Below are 17,668 nucleotides of genomic sequence, written 5' to 3' on the forward strand. Positions count from 1 at the left end.
GCAGGAGGCTGGGGTGCAGTAGTGGGGAACAAGGGCAGTGTTGTCAGCTCCATTTTACAGCTGGGAAAAGTGAGGCCCAGAGAGACTAGTGACTTGCCCAGAGTTACACGGTGAATCAGTCAGGACTAAATGCCCAGTCTCCTTCCTCCCAGTGTCTTGATCTAACCACTAGGCCACACTGCCTCCCTTCAGCCGATGCCAGCAAGGGACCTTTCCTTTGTGCTCCTCCCCAGTCTCTCTGGCTCAGCTGCCTGTCTGTCCCTAGCATCCTCTGGCATTATTTGTCACAGGCAGTGACGTCCCAGCTGCACGTACTAGCAGGAATCTGTCTGGATGAGAGAGTGAAGCTTTCTCTCTGACACTGCCGTGCCACTTAGCCCCTGGCCGTCAGGGCGCCTTACCCAGGGCTGGGCCCTGCTGGCACTTGTTTTTCTCATGAGGTGTACTGAGGTTTTCCCTAACCTGCTCGCACAGGCACAAACTCAGAGCCAAGGCTGAAGCCTTCTCCAATCACCAGACCTTGTGCTAAGACAAACAGGTTCATTGGGCCATTGGAACACACCTGGTTTTGTTTAGCTGAGCTGGGATTGACTGATCCGATTGCTCTTGCTGTGCTTGTTCACCTCCCTGATGCATATCAGCTGCCCTACGAAGGCATCTCCTAAGAGTTACCAGCAGGAAGATACCCAGTCTCCTTCCTCACTGGAGCAAACCCCTGCACCAGATGTTGTGTTAGTCTGACTTCCCTGCCTGCTTCTGAAGGCTGGATAGAAATGGCCAGCTTAGCTTAGAGAAGGAGAAATGAGCTGCAGTGCCAGAACTAGGTGCAAGCAGCCCTTAGTAAACAAGCCCTGCTGCATTTGGCAGGAAGCCTCCAGAGGCCATGGTGCAGGCTAGACTCACCTCCTAGAGCCAGATGAATGGTGACAGAAACTGGTTCGGGAATAACTTGGCAGAAAAAGCACTGAGCTCAGTTCCCTGTGATTCCTGGGGTCAGAGCATAGTGTTGTTCTTTGGGGATGTCTCCATGTGGATTCCGTTCTACACTGTGCATGTGAGACTAGAGTCTGGATAGCAGTGTCTGTTGGGGCGCACCTGTGCTGTGTATGTCCCCCACCCCCTGCCAGCTGACAGAATACCATCACCATTCTTCAGTTCCCGCTTACAGCCCATGGCAGCAAGATGGAACCAAACCTGTGGCCTCTTCATGCTCATTTGTCGCACAGTGACTTAGGGTTCATTCCCTTAGAATGACATTCTTTTCTTTTCTTCCTCAAACTTTTGCGGTTTTTTTAAACCCCTATTATTGTTTCCCCCACACACACTTTATATGGTGGACTCAAAGCCTGCCAGTCCTGGGATGGTCCCATTCCTGGCCCTGCCAGGCAGAACTGTTGTTTATTTTGTTTAGGTGAGAGCCCCCCGCACCTGACCGTGGCTCTATCTGCTGGTCCTTCTTGCCAAGAAGGAGAAACACCCAGGAGACATGAGACTAAAACCTTTTCTTCTGGAGCAGTCTGGGAGGGGCACTTTGGACCCAGCAGAACTAACATCAGCTCCAAGTCAGGCCCTTTCACTTCAAAATCCACATCATCAGTGCCCTTGTCAGCCAGGCTGTGACTCCTAAAGCCAGCACCAGTGTCTATACCCCCGCCTTGAGGTGGAAGCCCTTCTCTCAATCCAGACAGAGAGCACCCACATACTTCCAGTAACAACCTGCTGATTATTCTCCAAGAAAGGAACCCAGGTTCTCTCAAAGGAAACGACCTGCTTACAGGCTTTTTACAGGCTCAAGACTGGTTTGTGGTTCTCAAACTCCAGGATGCAAATTTCTGTATCAGGATCCATCTGACACATAGAAAGGTCACGTTTCACAGTAGGGTCCAACCACTATCAATACCATGTTGTTACCAGTGAGAGTCTTCATAAAATGCCTGGCTGTGGTGGCCACAGATGTAAGGAGACAAGGCATTCTTGTCTATCCATATCTAGATGATTGACTGATCAAAGGCAGGTCTCATCAGGATGTTACCACAACCCTAAACATAGATTTTGACCTGTTCAGGAAGTTGGACATGATAGTAAACTACAAAAAGTAATCACTCAACCCTTCACAGAGGATAGAGTTCATAGGCACTCTCGTCTACTCAAATTGGCAAAGGCATATCTTCCAGAAGAAAGATTTCAGTCTATACAGACAATATCCAACATCAAGATACATCCGTCAATTACACTGAGAAGCTGTCTCAAACTTTTAGGCCACATGTCATTTTGCACAGGTGACACCACTAGCCCAACTTCACCTATCCCTGTTACAGGACTGGCTGAGGTCAGTGTGTCCCTATGAGACATCAAATGGACATGCATGTCAGGATCCCAGCTCATATCTTGCCTTCGCTAGGATGATGGACAGACTCACAGAATGTGTGGAGAAGAGTACCGTACTCCTCCTCTCCTCCTCCAAAGACCTGATCAGAGACACATCAGGAACAGGGTGGGGTATTCACTGGAACCATCTCCAAATACAGGGAATGTGGTTGCAGCAAGAGATGGGACTGCATATAAACCTCTTGGAATGCAGGACAATCAGGTTAACCTGCAAAGCGTTCCTGCCAGCCTTAAGGAATTCCAGTACACAGAACCCAACAGACAGCACATTTGCAATATATTATCTAAACAAGAGGGGAGTTGCCCATTCCTCACCCCATGCCAAGAGGCACTCAAACTATGGACTTGGTGTTGACTTCCTAAGATAACTCCAATTGCGCCTATCTCCCAGCAGCCAACAGCAAACTGGGGACAGATTGTCTGCTGAGACAATCATGGTCTCTGAAGAGCACCATCCTCAGACTGAAATTTCACCCGTGGGGAAATTCTACCAAAGAAAACATGATGTGTCCAGTCTTTTGATCCAGAGTAGGCATGAGCCCAGGCTGCGTGCAAGACACTGAATCCAGGTGTCATGTATGCATTTCAACCCCTTCCTCTGATATGTAGGGGGATAGGGAAAATCAGTCAGGATGCAGCTACACCAATCCTGATTGGCCAAGGCAGTTCTGGCTGATAACTTGCCTCTGAATGTCAAATCGGTCTCCAATGGCACTTCCAGACGGTCCAGACATAATATCACAAAGCTGAGATCAAATTCTTCACTCAGACCCAAACTCATTACACCTGATGGCCCAGATGCTGGCTGGCGAAGTGCTAATGACTGTTCCCTACAGGTATGAGAAGTCCTACTGCATGGCAGGAAGCTCTCCACAAGGAAAACTTGCTCCTCAAAGTGCAGAAGGCTTTCAATTTGGGCAGCCCAGCACAACCTTGATGCATTGGAGACCCCTGTTCCCAAGATCTTTGATTACATCCTGCACCTGAAATTCTCTGGATTCTCATTCAGTTCAATCAAGGTCCATTTTGCAGTGATTTTGCCATGCCGTCCTCTATTCCAGTGAGGCCCAGTATTCTCCCATCCTGCTGTTTCTAGGTTTTTGAAAGGATTGCTTCACACTTATCCACCAATCAGGGAGCTCCAGCTTACCTGGGATCTCCATATTGTCCTTTCCGGTCTCATGGAGCCCCATATTTGAGCCTTTTTCTGAAAGCTCTCTACATTACAATATTCTCAGGAAGGCCATAACATTAGCATGTGCTCCATGAGCTCTTGTCGCTCACCCAACTTCCACACATTCCACAAAGATATGGTGGTGGTGAGCCGTCATCCCAAGTTTATTCCCAGAGATGGCTTGGACTTTGAGTTAACTCAATCTATTCATTTTCCCTCCCCAACCCAAGCCCCGCTGCTTCCTCAGAGAGAAAAAACTTCAGACCTTGGATGTCTCAAAGGCTTTGCTATATTGCCTGGATAGGCCGAAGGGCTTTGTCCTGTCTCCCCTGCTGTGCTTCTGAAGCCATTTCTTCCAAGAGAGTGTCTACATGGATCACCCAGTGCAATTCACATGCCCCTGCTCTCACATGATCAAGGGGATATTCCTCTGGGTATCAAAGCTCATTCACCAGAGCTTAGGATGCCTCTTCTGTGAATTTCAGCAACATCCCCATACCTGAGATCTTGAGGCAGCCATGCAGAGTTATCCCCCCTCTCTTTCATTAAACATGATGGCCCTCAGCATGGCTGTGAGATAGGACGGCAGTTTTGGGAGGGCCACTGGGACTCCTCAATACCACCTTCTAGATGAGGTTTGCTTGCTAGTCCCCCAAAGTGGGATTCACACAGACAAGCTGTGTCTCATTTGAAGATGAGGGAACAGTTATGTGGCAGTAAGTGTGTTTCATCGAGATGTTCTGTCTGTGTGGATCCTGCGACACCTTCCATTCCCTGCTTATTTCTTTACCTGGAAGGCTGAGTTAGAGAGGGATGGTTGCAGTTGATCTGCCCTTGGCTGGGCAGGGCATGAGGACATGCAAGATGCAGGTTCAGCCCAGCAGACTTTACTGTTCCAAGATTCCAATCTCATGCGCATGAGGCGCATGTGGGATCTACACAGATAAAACATCCCAAAGAAGCACAGTTACCATGAGGTGTGTAATTATTCTTTATCCTCGAGGATTCAGGCTGCTGCTGGGTAGCTGTGAAAATGTTCCAAAATCCCAAATTTTAGCATGAATGATTTTTCGTCTGTAAATTTGTAATGGAGAGCACATTATGTGTGATTCATTATCCCCCTGTTCAGTACATCCAGCCAGGATCAGGGAAAAAATGTGACTTAAGCAACCAACTCCATCCCACTAATATAGTGACTAGAGCAGAGGAGGTGAACAATTCGTGAACAATCCATGCTTTATGGATGATTGTTCCACAGCAAATCCTACTGAAGAATGAATACATTCGCATTATATTGGGATTTGATCACAAATAAAGGCTAACCAGAAAGAGGACTAGGTACATAAATAGACTCTATCAGCTCAAGTCTCTGCAGTGACTATGGTCATTGCTCTAGAATGCTAGTATTTTTATTTAAAAGCCCTTGTAGTTTTCAGACAGATCAATGAACAGAAAAAAAAAAGAACCAGAAACCATGGAGAGAAATAGACCATCCATGAATAGTCCCAACAGACAGTGTTAATAACAGCTACCTTGTTGCGTAGAGACTCTGGTCACTGGAATGTAGGGTACACATGCACTCTGACTGGATCAGAGATTGGAACTCATCCTACATCTCGAGCCAATCAGGAACTAACAGGCTCCTGACTGTACACATTTTCTTCTGTTTTCGTTGAATTACTGAGAGCCAGCTGGCTTGGAGGTGGCGGGGGGGGGGGCGGATTGTTTAATTATTTCCCTGTAGGTTATTAACTTTTTTTTTCCAAACATATATCAAGGGATCATTGTCCACTAGACAGCAAGCTGATTGCCTAATTGGTTGGTAATGCTTCAGGGGCCGGATTTTTAAAGGTATTTAGGCACCTAAAGATGTGAATTCTAGTGGGACTTGCAAAACCCCTGGGGCACCTGACTCCCAGCAATTTCCACCAGCAAAAATGAGACCCTTCCCACTTGACCATCCCATGGTTAAAGCATGGGGATAGGCCTGGCTGTGTGAGCTGAAGATAAGAGCTGCAGGCTGTGTTAGTCCCAGGGACGAAGCAAATCCCAGAGTCAAGGGTGCTTCACTGAGAATGTCCTAGTCCCAGCCTCTAGCTAGGGTCTGTCAGCTCAGGTGCCTCTGCAGAGCACAGCTCCCCTGCAGGGCAATGCAGGAGGTGATCTCTGCTGGCTGATGGAACTTCCATTTGTATAATGTACCCATAGGGTCAAATTCTGGCCCTTGGCTACATGCACAGAGTTCCTGCTACAGCCAATAGGATCCGTTAGAAACAAGATGTAACCCTTGATTCCCCATTCCCTGCAGGCTGCTGCATCTCTGAGCACTGATGTGTCTCTCATTCCAGAAAGGGGCAGGTTTTCACCTGGATTTATTCTGTGTTTCCCTTCTGATGATCCTCACATCTGTGACGGGCCTCCCCTGGTATGTGTCTGCCACTGTCATCTCCCTAGCCCACATGGACAGCCTGAAAAAAGAGAGTACAACTTCTGCGCCAGGAGAGCAGCCCAAGTTCCTGGGAATCAGGTATTGTTTCCCCCTCCCATTACACAAAACCATTGAAAATTCCAGCTGGCATGTTCTCCAAGGGCCAGGCTGAACCTAGAATTCCAGTGCTGAGTCATGGTGAACTCTGTGGTGAATATTACTGGTAGAATCACTGAACAACTAAGGGAAAATGTGTCCTGCTGATGATCTAGTGTTGGAAGTGCTCTCAGAATTGTCTTCCCAGTCAACCTGACTCAATGCCTCGGAGTGCAGGGTGCTATGGAAGTGAGGAAAGAAGCTCCCCTTCCCCAGGTCCTCACTGCACAGTTGGCCAGCTGCATTACAAGGGAATTTTGCATTCCCCTAAAGCACCAGGTACCAGCCACTGCTGGAGGTTGGGATTTTGGAACAGATGTGTGGCTGATGTATCGAAAACCAGTGAATGGATGGGCATGCAATCAGATCCATCTGTCTGTCTAATTAGACAGTCAACTGAGAGTTTTATGTTGACTAGAATGGTCTGTAGATGTTCTCTACTCACTGGACAAAGCTATATACTGTGCCACAAGAGCAAGTACTAAGTATGCATGGATTTTTTATTAATGGGTTTTCACACCATGTTAAGGCACAGCTATCCATGCAATGAGGCTATTGTATAGGGTGTTTGTAACCCCATACAATTCCTGAACAGTCAGTTATCACTGTGCTGCAGGAGCCAAGGACAGGGAAAAGTCTAGGGTGATGACAGAAGTTTTTTACTTCACTCTTTGACATCACTTCTCCTTTTGCAATGCCTGGTTTGACTCAGAGGTAGAGAAGTGAAGGCTGGTGCTTCATAGCACCTGGTTCAGAGAAGAATAGCAAAGCAGACCAGGGGCTTCTGCATAGGTCCTTCTCAGATGATGCCTGCAGCTCCATTTGGAGCACCTGTGTGCAGTTCCTTGCTTTGTTCACATTCAGGTGAGCCCTAGAGGCAAAGTGGAAATGGAGCATTAGCGGAGGCTTAGGGGATAGTACAGGCAGGGCTACTTGCAGCTGGGGCATCTTTGTATGGCGCTGGAGCAGTGCACTGGCTGTTCTCCTCTGTATCCCTGGCCATAGATTGGGCCGGGTAAGAAGAGCTGTGGTTCAAACATGAAATACAAAGTGTCTAACAGCAGGAGTGTTTGTCTGCAGGGAGCAGAGACTGACTGGCCTGGTGGTCTTTATCCTCACCGGAGTGTCGGTTTTTTTGGCCCCGGTTCTCAAGGTAATAAAGCGTTTTTGGTTTACATCATTATTACAGAAGTGGGAAAAGGCTGGATTATCAGCACAGAGCCCACATCAATGGATGCATCAGAAATTCTGATAGTCCTTCTCTGTTAATTTTCACTCATCTAAGCCCAAGAAAGTACCATTCACCATCCCATATTGTAATGGATGACATGCACTCCCCCATCATCTTCCAGCCACAGCTCCTCCTTCAATTCACCCCCTCCTATGCCAGCTTCACCTCCTATCTTCCATATGCAGGCCAAAGACCTCCCTCCACCATCGCCATTCCTGTGCTTATCGAGAGATCACAGCGTGGTCACATTTAACCCTCCTCTTACAGTCCCCATACAGTCCCTACTCTATACTGCTCTACTCCATACTGCTCCACTATGGTATGTCTAAACTTGGAGTGGGAGGTGTAAATTCCAGCTTGAGGAGACATACACACGCTAGCTCTGATCGAGCCAATGTACTCAGATGGAAGCATAGCTGTGGCAGTGCAAGCCGTGGGAGGAACTAGCCATCCTATGTACATGCCTACCCAAAATGCTAGTCATATACTTAGTGCGTCTAGCTCTTCATGGTGTTTGCACTTGCAGGGCTATGCTGATCTGGCTGGAATTAATACCTTCAGCTCAAAGCACAAATATACCCTATAATACACCACACAGTATGAGTGCAACCTCAAGGTGACAGAATCAGAACAAGGGCAAGTCTTGCCCAACCACCCTCCCTCTGCAAAGACCGCTGCCACATAATGAGCTTTTCTCCCTCTGATGTGGGACTGAGATCCAAGTCTCTGCATCCAAGCAGATCTCCACCCTGACCCTTTCCACTGGCCAAATAATATCTGTAGTCTACAGTGTACCTCTTTTTCCAAACCAAACTAGCCAGCATCTGCATCTGAAGGATAGTGAGAGAGTAACAAAACCTTAGTGATCTTACCTATGATTTGTCATCAGATGGACAGTTCAGGGTATAGTGGGGTATGGGGGCAGAGTTAAGAGTGTTTGTGGAACCTTTATTCAGAATTTCCTGACTTTCAAATATTTGTGCTTTGAAAACATTCTCTTACAGCAGAATTTCCTGGTTTTCAAACATTTGGATTTTGATACCCACAACTTTCTAGCAAGTTGTTTTCTGCAGTAGCTAATCTGTCTTTACCACCATAATGCTATCTTAACCAAGTGTGCTGCATAGGAATATATCCAAAGTTCAAATTCCTTATAACTTAAGCAATAACCATAAAACTAAACTGCTGTGTCTGAAATGAAACAACCAAACGGGCCGGCCATACTTGAAGACTGATCTTATGGAAGATGATTAAATTCCATAAGTTTTTGTAAGGAAAGCTACATCTGACTCTGCTGATGCTTCTCACTTGATTTCTTCAGTATATCCCTATGCCTGTGCTGTATGGTGTCTTTCTGTACATGGGTGTGGCCGCTCTTAACAGTATCCAGGTGAGTACAGAGCCGCAGAGGTCAATCACCTTGACATTTCCGCTCCAGTTTTTCAAGGTTCTCAATGTGTGGGTTGTATTCAGGGGATGTAACATTTTTGCTTAGTTCCAGCTCTAGCCATATGTTGTGGCATGGGGGCTTATTTATAAACTTGTTAATGTTTGGTGGGGAGGGTGACATCACAAATGTATTGCGCAGGTCATCCCAACAAAGGCTGATAGACCCCACTATCCCACCACCCCATGTATTGTCTAGGTGTCCCGTCTGTTTCAGAAAACCTACTGTAGAGAGTTTAAACACACACATTTATTAGGACGATTTTCTGTGTCTTCTCACCAATAAAGGAGGGTGTTTTGGGGTACACAGCAAAAAAAAAATCCCACAGCAGCGAGTCTCAGAGTCTGGGTCAACTGGCTTGGACACATGCTATGGGGCTAAAAATAGCAGTGTTAGGTGCTTGGGCTGGAACCCGGGCTTTGAGACCCAGCGAAGGGGGATGGGTCTAAGAGCCTTGTGTCCAGCCTGCGCAAGAAACATCTTCACTACTATCTGTAGCCCCGTAGCATGAGCCCCACGACCCTGGGTCAGTTGATCCAGGTTCTGAGACTTGTTGCTGCGGGTTTTAGTTTTTTTTGTTTTGCAGCGTAGACGTCTCCTTAGTTACTGTGAGTCTGTGACTCCTACTGTTCAGGGCCCAATGACCTGGAATACAAAATAAAAGTGTCACAATGTCACCAAAAATGTTTGGTATCTCAGGGCCTGTTAGGCCAAGAAGTGGGGCTGGGCCCCATTCCTAGTGCTACTGAGCTCTCATTTCTAGCATGGTTGTACGCAGGGTAACAGAGCACAAAGCTGGGACTTACTTAAGCATAGAAAAGCTGTTCCTGGTGCAGGGCTGGTTTTTGCCTTTCCTGGGCCCTAGGGTGTGATCTCGAAGGGGAAATTCCACATTTGGAGGGAGAGGAGGGAAAATTTCTGGGGCAGGTTGACAAAAGGAGGCTGGTTGGAGCTGCACCAGGCACTGGAACATTAGAAAGAGTCCCATGGAGCTCGATTAGGGAGCAGAGTGCAGGCAAGGCACTCAAAGGTGTATGCTAAAGAAATGTATCCCAAGATGCTGCCATTTATCACAGATAGGCATCACGCACTAGGATGGATAGAGGGGTGTGAATGGGGATGGATGGATAGATTTTATCACTTAGATAGAGGAAAGGAAATATTAAAAGAGCCGTGTAATAAACTGCATTTATATTACACCTTTGAATGCCTCAACTACCCTATTGCCAATATTCCAACCCTCTGGACAATTTCAAACTGCTATGGGTTTGGTTTTTTTTTGTTTCTGTAGAAAAATGTCCTACCCCTGAAATCTCTCTTTCTTTCCCTAAATGGGGCATTTTCCCCAAAAATGACCCCACCTTGAGGCATGGGATGGGAAATATCCATCCTGAACCTATGCCAGGTTGGAAGCCTGGCATTCTGCAAACTGTTAGTGCTAGAAGCTGGAGGTTTATCTGATTGGAAAGGGGAGGTTCCCAGCTTTCTAATGGGGGATGCAGTACAGAGGGGTCTGAGATATCAGTCCTTGAAATCACAACAATTATAGAAAAGCTATTTTAGGCCAGGTTTAGAAGCGTCTAACATTCCCCTTGTTTGTAGGCAGCCAGCTCCCACTGTAGGACCACTGGATTCACAGTACAAATAAAATAAAAACACCCTCTCTAAAACACTCTGAAAATAGCTGGTCTGTAGCACATGTGGCAGATGCAGAATCCGTGGCGGGGTGGGGGTGGCAGAAAGGGTTTATTGGCTCTGGTTTGGCATGACCTGCCTAACTCACTTGTGGTTTCAGCATCCTGCTCTCATGCCAATAAAACTGTTCTGCCCCCCTGCCCCATTGGGTATTCTCTGTTAGTGGTGGGTCTGGTGAGGGCTCATATGTTACAACAAAGCTATTGGAGAAAGGTGTTAGAGAGTCCTTTACAAATGGCCTCTCCTAGCCCTCGTTTGTCTGTCACAACTCTAAAGAGAGCTTTGGCCCAGCCAGCATCTAAACTGATCCTAGTGCCTGGTCTCAGTGCTACCGCACTGGAGGGGCTGTGCTGGAGCCAAGAAGCTGCCAGCAGAAGCACTCTAGAAAAACAGTGCCAATGTGGAGGAGCTGGTGCCAGGGCGCTTTGTTTTTAGCTGGGACTCTCTGTTTCCAGGGTCTTTTCATTTTGCTCTTAGCCCAATGGGGCAGTTGCTGTAATTATTAACCCCTCTGTGCTCGCTGCACTGAGGGCTGAAGTAATAGGAGCCAGCTCTGGGAGAGGATATGGTTAGAGGTGACTGGCGAAGGATGAGACAAGTCAGGTTTGAGCCCTTCTCTGCATCATTGTGATGAATGAGGCCTCAGAGAAGTGGCCGGGGGAGGGGTAAGGATTTTAGCTGGAGGAGATTTTTAGTTTAGTTTTGTTTTTTTTTATTATTACCTGAAAAGCATTGGGGATATTATCTCCTGTCTTTCCTGGTTTTGCTGGAGGACTCCTTGGATAGCTCAGTGCTGTGGCCTTGGAGCTTTCTCAGCCCTTCACTGAAAGGGCAGGGTGTTCAGTCTCTTTAAGAGAAAGAGAGAGAGAGAGAGAGCTTCTTGCCTAAGGGTTTGAGTCAAGTGTTAACAAAACCAAGCAAAAATAGAGTGTAAACCGTCTGAATAAAAATCCCTTCCTCTCTTGATCACTCCGGGTTTACCTCCACACTCTCTGCGACTTCAGAACCCTGCCAGTTCTCCAGGCAGCCATGAAGCCTTCCCGGAACAACATGGTTGATAAGACCTCGATTTCTAATGGAAATATAAACAGTGGGAGTCCTTTTTTCTTTATGATAAAACCCTTCCGGGCACAATCCCATTTCCCCCCTTTGGCTAGCTCTGTGGTTCAGGAGAGCCTGCCTCTCTGTTTCTGTCTCTCTCTCACACACACACATGCAGAGCTGAAAGTTAATCAGAGCTGTTGCAAGTGATTGAAATTGAGAGAGAGAGAGAGAGAGAGAGAAGAATTGTGTCCTGTGATGTGTGCTTCTGACTATTGGATGGAACTCCTACTAGACTGCCAGGAGCTGAAGATTGCAGTGTTGCCAGCTCTCATGATTTTATTGCAAGTCTTGTGATAGTTGGTGTTTTTTGTAAAGCCCCAACTCCTAGAGGCATGTAATTAAGAGAGAATCTGTTTTCATGAAAAAAATCAACCCCTTTTCCTTGCAGAGAAGCTTGAAATCATGACCCAGGTTAGGGCTGGCAGCACCGCATGTTGTTGGAAAGATTTTCCCCAGGCAGGTTTCCAATCTGAGCTTGCTGTAGGACTTCAGTGGCGTTTATGGCATGTAAATCAGCCTAGCAGAATTTTCCTAAAGTGTTCCCTCTTAGTATAGGAAATGTCTGTGGGACTACTTTACCCAGAATCTTTATCAGGAAGTTGGGGTTGGTGTTTGGAGTGTGAAAAGCAAAGCCTGGCAGATTGCAATCTGCAGACCTCAGGGTCTTGGACTCTCCTTACCAGAAATAAATCCCCCAGATGAGTCTAGAATTTATCCCGGGAACCTGAGCGTCCTGTCTCATTGCTGGGCCAGCAGCTCACTCACTTGGCACTTTGTGACCTGTTTGCCCTGGTTCCGTATCAGTTCATTGACAGAATCCAGCTCCTTCTGATGCCCACCAAACATCAGCCTGACTTCATGTACCTTCGCCACGTGCCCCTGCGCCGAGTGCACCTCTTCACCCTCATTCAGATGCTCTGCCTGGCTGTGCTGTGGATCCTCAAGTCAACCGTAGCTGCCATTATTTTCCCAGTGATGGTAGGATGTCCTCTTATCTGGGCCGCGACAGGCTCACTATGCCCTGCTAGACTGGGTGGCTTTCTCCCAATGTAGAAGGGGAGCACTTGTTGATCTGCATCTCCCTCCCTGGTCCCACTTTGGTATGACCCAGAAATAGCCAAGTCCCAGGCCTTGGACAGCCCTAGATCATGACTCCTGGGCTTCCTCCCTCTCCCCTCCTATGAAGTGCTCAAAATTCCGATTAGACAAGGCCTTCCAGGCTTGCTCGAGAGAATGGGCTGCCAAAGGAATCAGCTCCTACTCTCTACCAAGGGTGTGAGAGACCTACAATGTGCCTTGGCTTCCCAGACACACAGCCTGATGCCCTATGTTTAGAACTGCCCTTGATGAGCATCTGGAAACTCCAGCTGCTGCAGGAACTTAGAGGCCTCCCTATTGATTGGAGTGGGCCGTCCCTGTGCTCTGCCATGGTTCCTGTGCAGTCCAGGATCACAGTGCTAACTGTCAATGGCGTGCCATCTCTGGGACCGAGGCCCTGCTGGCTGTATGTTCGCACATGGCAGCTGAGGTTTGCTGGGGTGTTCTGCTGTCTGAAGAGTGGGTTGGAGCCTTCGATGATCTGGGAAGGTGGTAACCAGGCCTGGTTTGGAAAGCTTCAGACCTGAAAGATGGAATCTCCATTGCTGGAGGCATTGAAGGCCTTCTTCTGCTCCTACTGAAGGCAGTGGAAGTGTTGCCACTGACTTCACTGATTGCAAGAATGGGATGGGCTCTCAAATGGGGGCCTGGAATGAACTGACATAAGACTCAATCCTACACTGGCAGGGTATGTGAGCCACTTCAGTAATAATACTTTGCACATATATAGCAGCTTGCATCAAAGGACCTCAAAAAATCCCACACTTAAAGACTAATTTAGCCTTGCACCCCTGCAATGTATTATCCCCATATTACAGATGGGGAAACTTAGGCACAGAGTAGCACTGGGTCTTGCCCTAGGGCTCACAGCAAGTAAATGGTAAAGTCAGAATAGAACTCAGGAGTCCTGACTCCCACTCCCATGCTGTGACCACTGAATTACACTCCCTGGGGATCACTAATTGTGCCTGTCCTTTGCATGATGCTTACTTGAGCCTTTGGTTTGGCCCCAGCTCCTGGCGCTGGTGGGGATCCGGAAGGCGATGGAGTGCATCTTCTCCCGGCAGGACCTCAGCTGGCTGGATGACATCATGCCAGAAAATGACAGGAAGGAGGAAGAAGAAAAGCTGCAGAGGAGCCAGGAGAAGGAGGAGAGTGACAATGAAGATGTAAGTGGGGCAAGAAAGAGCTGTTTGCCCCAAATGTCGTTACAGAGATACACAGACACACAGGGCAGGGAGGTGTTCCCCTCGCTGTGGGGGGGGGGGCAGGGACTAGTCTCTCTCACCTGCTAGAGAAGTGCCATCATGGGCATGCTGCTCCTTCTGCCTCAGCCCAGGCAGAGAGAGCTGATTGCCTGTCATGAGGGGCTCCATCAGGCCCAGCGAGACAGGCTGAGTGAACAGACTTACTGAGGAGGTGACGACAGTGTGGGGTTAAGAGAGGGAGGAGATGCTCCTTCCCCACTGAGGCTCCTTGGAGAAGAGTGAGCCTAATGTGTGGCTAAGGAGGGCTCCAGCACAGAGCGTCTGGGGGCGGGAGGGACTTTGGATGGAGACTGTAGCTCCCCCATGAGTGACAGTGCCCACGAGGCTGCCTCGGTCCCATTCCAGCCTTGGCATCCCACAGCTCACTTCTGTTGGGAGCAGCGGATGCTGGCAGCTCTTTAGAGCTTCATTTTCTATTGGAAAGGCAGGCTGAGCAAGGCAGGGCTTTGCTTTGGCTTGGCTGGGTCAAACAGACACAAATACTGCCACGAGGATCCCATTCACAGCCAGCAATACTGGGGGACTTCAGGAAGGGCTTCTCTGGAGCTGCTCCCTTTTCCTGGCTCCCATGCCCTTCCTGGGGCTGGAGTTACCATAGGAACAAGCAGCCAGGCCTTTCGCATCACAGGGGATATGACAGATGGTAGCAAAGTGGCCAGCACAGACCTGTTACGAATGCCTGATGAAGCAGTAAATTATTTAGCGTGCTAGCACCAGATCTGGGCAAGGCACCAGGCACCAGTACTCTCCTCATAGCTCTGAAAGGCTTTGGACGCAGTCCCACAGGACATTCGCACAACCAAATCAGGGAAATGTGATCTAGATGAAATTACTAGTAAGTGAGTGCACAATTAGTTAAAAGACCGTAATCAAAGAGTAGTTATCAATCATTCACTGTCAAATTGGGAGGGTGTATCTAGTGGGGTCTCACAGGGCTCAGTCCTGGGTCCACTACTAGTCAATATTTTCATTAATAACTTGCATAATGGAGTGGAGAATATGCTTATACTGGTGGATGACACCAAACTGGTAGGGGTTGCATGCACTTTGGGGGACAGGGTTAGAATTCAAAATCACCTGGACAAATTGGAGAACTGGTCTGAAATCAACAAGATAAAATTCAATAAAGATAACTGCAAAGTACTTCGCTTAGGAAGGAAAATAAAATGCACAACCACAAAATGGGGAATAACTGGCTAAGTGGTAGTACTGCTAAAAAGAATCTGGGCGTTACAGTGGATCACAAACTCAATATGATTCAACAAAATGCAGTTGTGAAAAAGGCTAAAATCACATCAGGCGTGTCGTGTACGGCAAGGGAGGTATCTATCCTGGTCTACTCAGCACTGGTGAGGCCTCAGCTGGAGTACTGTGTCCAGTTCTGGGCACCACACTTTAGGAGAGATGTGGACAAATTGGAGAGAGTCCAGAGGAGAGCAACAAAAATGAGACAAGGTTTAGAAAACTTGACTTGTAAGGAAAGGTTAAAAAAGCTGGATATGTTTCATCTTGAGAAAAGAAGACTGAGGGGGGACGTGATAACTGTCTTCACACATTTTAGGGGTTTTTCTAAAGAAAACGTTGATCAATGATTCTCCATGTCCACTGAAGGTAGGACAAGAAGCAAAGGGCTTAATCTGCAGCAAGGGAAATTCAGGTTAGATATTAGGAAAAACTTTCCAACTCTTATGATGGTTAAGCTCTGGAACAGGCTTCCAAGGGAGGTCGGAGATTTCCCATCATTGGAAGCTTTTAAAAACAGGCTGGACAAACATCTGTCAAGGCTGGTCTAGGTTTATTTGGTGCTGCTGCAGCTCAGGGGCTGAATTTGATGACCTCTCAAGGTCCCTCCCAGCCCTACATTTCTGTGATTCTGTCCTAAGATCCTGAGGTGATCCTAGCCACTCAAGGGGTGGTGGAGGAGACTGCCATCAGTATCCGTCAGCTGTGGAGCTCCGAGTGCTTTGCTTCATGAAGCCTCCAAGCAGCCCTGTGACTTAGGTCTAAGTCTCATATCACAGAGGGGGGAAATGAGGCACAAAGACGATAAGTCCAACATTTTCAAAAGCAGCCTCTCCTCTTGGGAACCTCAATTTCTGGGCACCTATCTTGAGATGCCAGGGCCACCTCCTACACACAACTGCAGCTGCCGTCAGTGAGAGCCGCAGAGTGCATCACTTCTGAGAAGATCAGGCCCTAGGTGGCACCCAAGACCAGAGGCCACTTTTGAGGCTAAGTGACCTCCCAAAGCCTAGGGCTGGACAGGTAAAGGATTTTTCCACTTGCCAGCGATTCCCAAAATCATAATCAGGGAGAAAACTAGTTTCAGGTCAAACCAAAACAATTATTTTTACCTTTCAGGAAGAAATTGTTTTGGGTTGAATCAAATATTTCATTTAGATTTTGAGCATTTTTTATGTTTAATTTTTTTAATAATAAAGTTAAAGGAAATCTTGAAACAGAAAGTCATTTCCACTTGAAAAATCAAAATGGTTTGATTTTTTCTGATGTTTTTGTTTGTTTGGGTTTTTTTAACCAAAACAATTTGATGAAATCAACATGGATTCACAAAATGGGGCGGGGTCCCCACATCTGCATTGTTCACTGAAAAAAAAACATTGGTCAAAGTATTGCACCCAGCTCTGGTGGATAGTTTAGGTAGGACTAGAACCCAAAATGCTCTGATCCCTGCTCTGGCCACATGTGCCATGCTCTAGAGTGAGTTAGTCATACTTATGCCATAGGGAGGACCCACTGCCAAAGCCACAGTAAATACTATTGTAGCCTGTCTGAGTGAGGCTAAGCGGCAGGTTGCAATAGAGAAGCTCACTTAGACAGACAGCATGACTCTGAGTGGAGAATGCAGCTCTCTGCCATTGAAAGTGTTTGAATGATGCTCCACAGTCAGTGGACAAGCCAGTAACACCTTCCTTGGCCTCTGCTTCTTTCCTCCAGTCTGAATTCACATACCATGAAAAAGGACCAGAAATCAACATCTCTGTGAATTAGAGGAACCCATCCTCGTGGATGGGACAAGGCGAAAGATGAGGGACAGTAACTCATCTGGGCAGTGGTGAGCCAGCTATGCTGTGTGTAGTCATAAGGAGCATGACTACCTGCAGCCTCATGGAGATGTGCAGGCACTTAGCACCCCAGAACATCAGGCCCCAGGAAGACTGCAGGAGCAGGATGGGTCACTCCTGACAGAGAGGCCCTTTCCTGCCCTAGCTCACAGCTTCCTCCACATACCCTACAGGGCTGGGGCTGGTGCTGCTGCCACATGGAACACTTCACATCCTCACAACACACAAGAGGATCTGTCCTCTGGGTTCTCCCTTAGACACCTAGGGCCAGCTTATCCCACCCAGCATTGCACAACAAGGGCATGCCACAGCTGAGCTGGAGTGTGCCTTCTGCCAGTTTCACCTGGGGCATTTGGCTGCACAAGAGGTGAGTGCTCCTAGGCAGTGCAGTGAGCCAAGTGTAGCCAGATCACTTGCTAGCATGGCAGGTGACAGTACCCCGAGTGTTGTGTTCCATTTGGTGGCTGCAACAGCATCCCAGTGGGTGTGGTTCATGCTGTGTATGTGGTATGTTCAGCAGCAGGAAGCACGCAGCCCTGCTGACATGCTCGGTGCATGCTGCAACACACTGGATGCATTGCATGGTGGATGCTGAC

At 47.8% G+C, this 17,668-nt stretch overlaps 1 protein-coding gene across 1 annotated transcript in view; it reads left to right on the forward strand.

Annotated features, from left to right (window-relative positions):
• Window positions 1-17,027, forward strand: part of SLC4A9 (solute carrier family 4 member 9) — a 48,104-nt gene extending 31,077 nt beyond the window's left edge. The window contains exons 16-21 of the mRNA XM_038412585.2: window positions 5,911-6,089; window positions 7,227-7,299; window positions 8,699-8,767; window positions 12,428-12,601; window positions 13,735-13,890; window positions 16,945-17,027. Coding sequence (XP_038268513.1) covers window positions 5,911-6,089; window positions 7,227-7,299; window positions 8,699-8,767; window positions 12,428-12,601; window positions 13,735-13,890; window positions 16,945-16,998 — 705 coding nt within the window. The 3' untranslated portion in view covers window positions 16,999-17,027. The remainder of the gene's footprint in view (window positions 1-5,910; window positions 6,090-7,226; window positions 7,300-8,698; window positions 8,768-12,427; window positions 12,602-13,734; window positions 13,891-16,944) is intronic.
• The last annotated feature ends 641 nt before the right edge of the window (window positions 17,028-17,668 follow it).

The sequence above is a fragment of the Dermochelys coriacea genome, chromosome 8 (assembly GCF_009764565.3).
Source record: "Dermochelys coriacea isolate rDerCor1 chromosome 8, rDerCor1.pri.v4, whole genome shotgun sequence".
Taxonomy (NCBI): Eukaryota; Metazoa; Chordata; order Testudines; family Dermochelyidae; genus Dermochelys; species Dermochelys coriacea.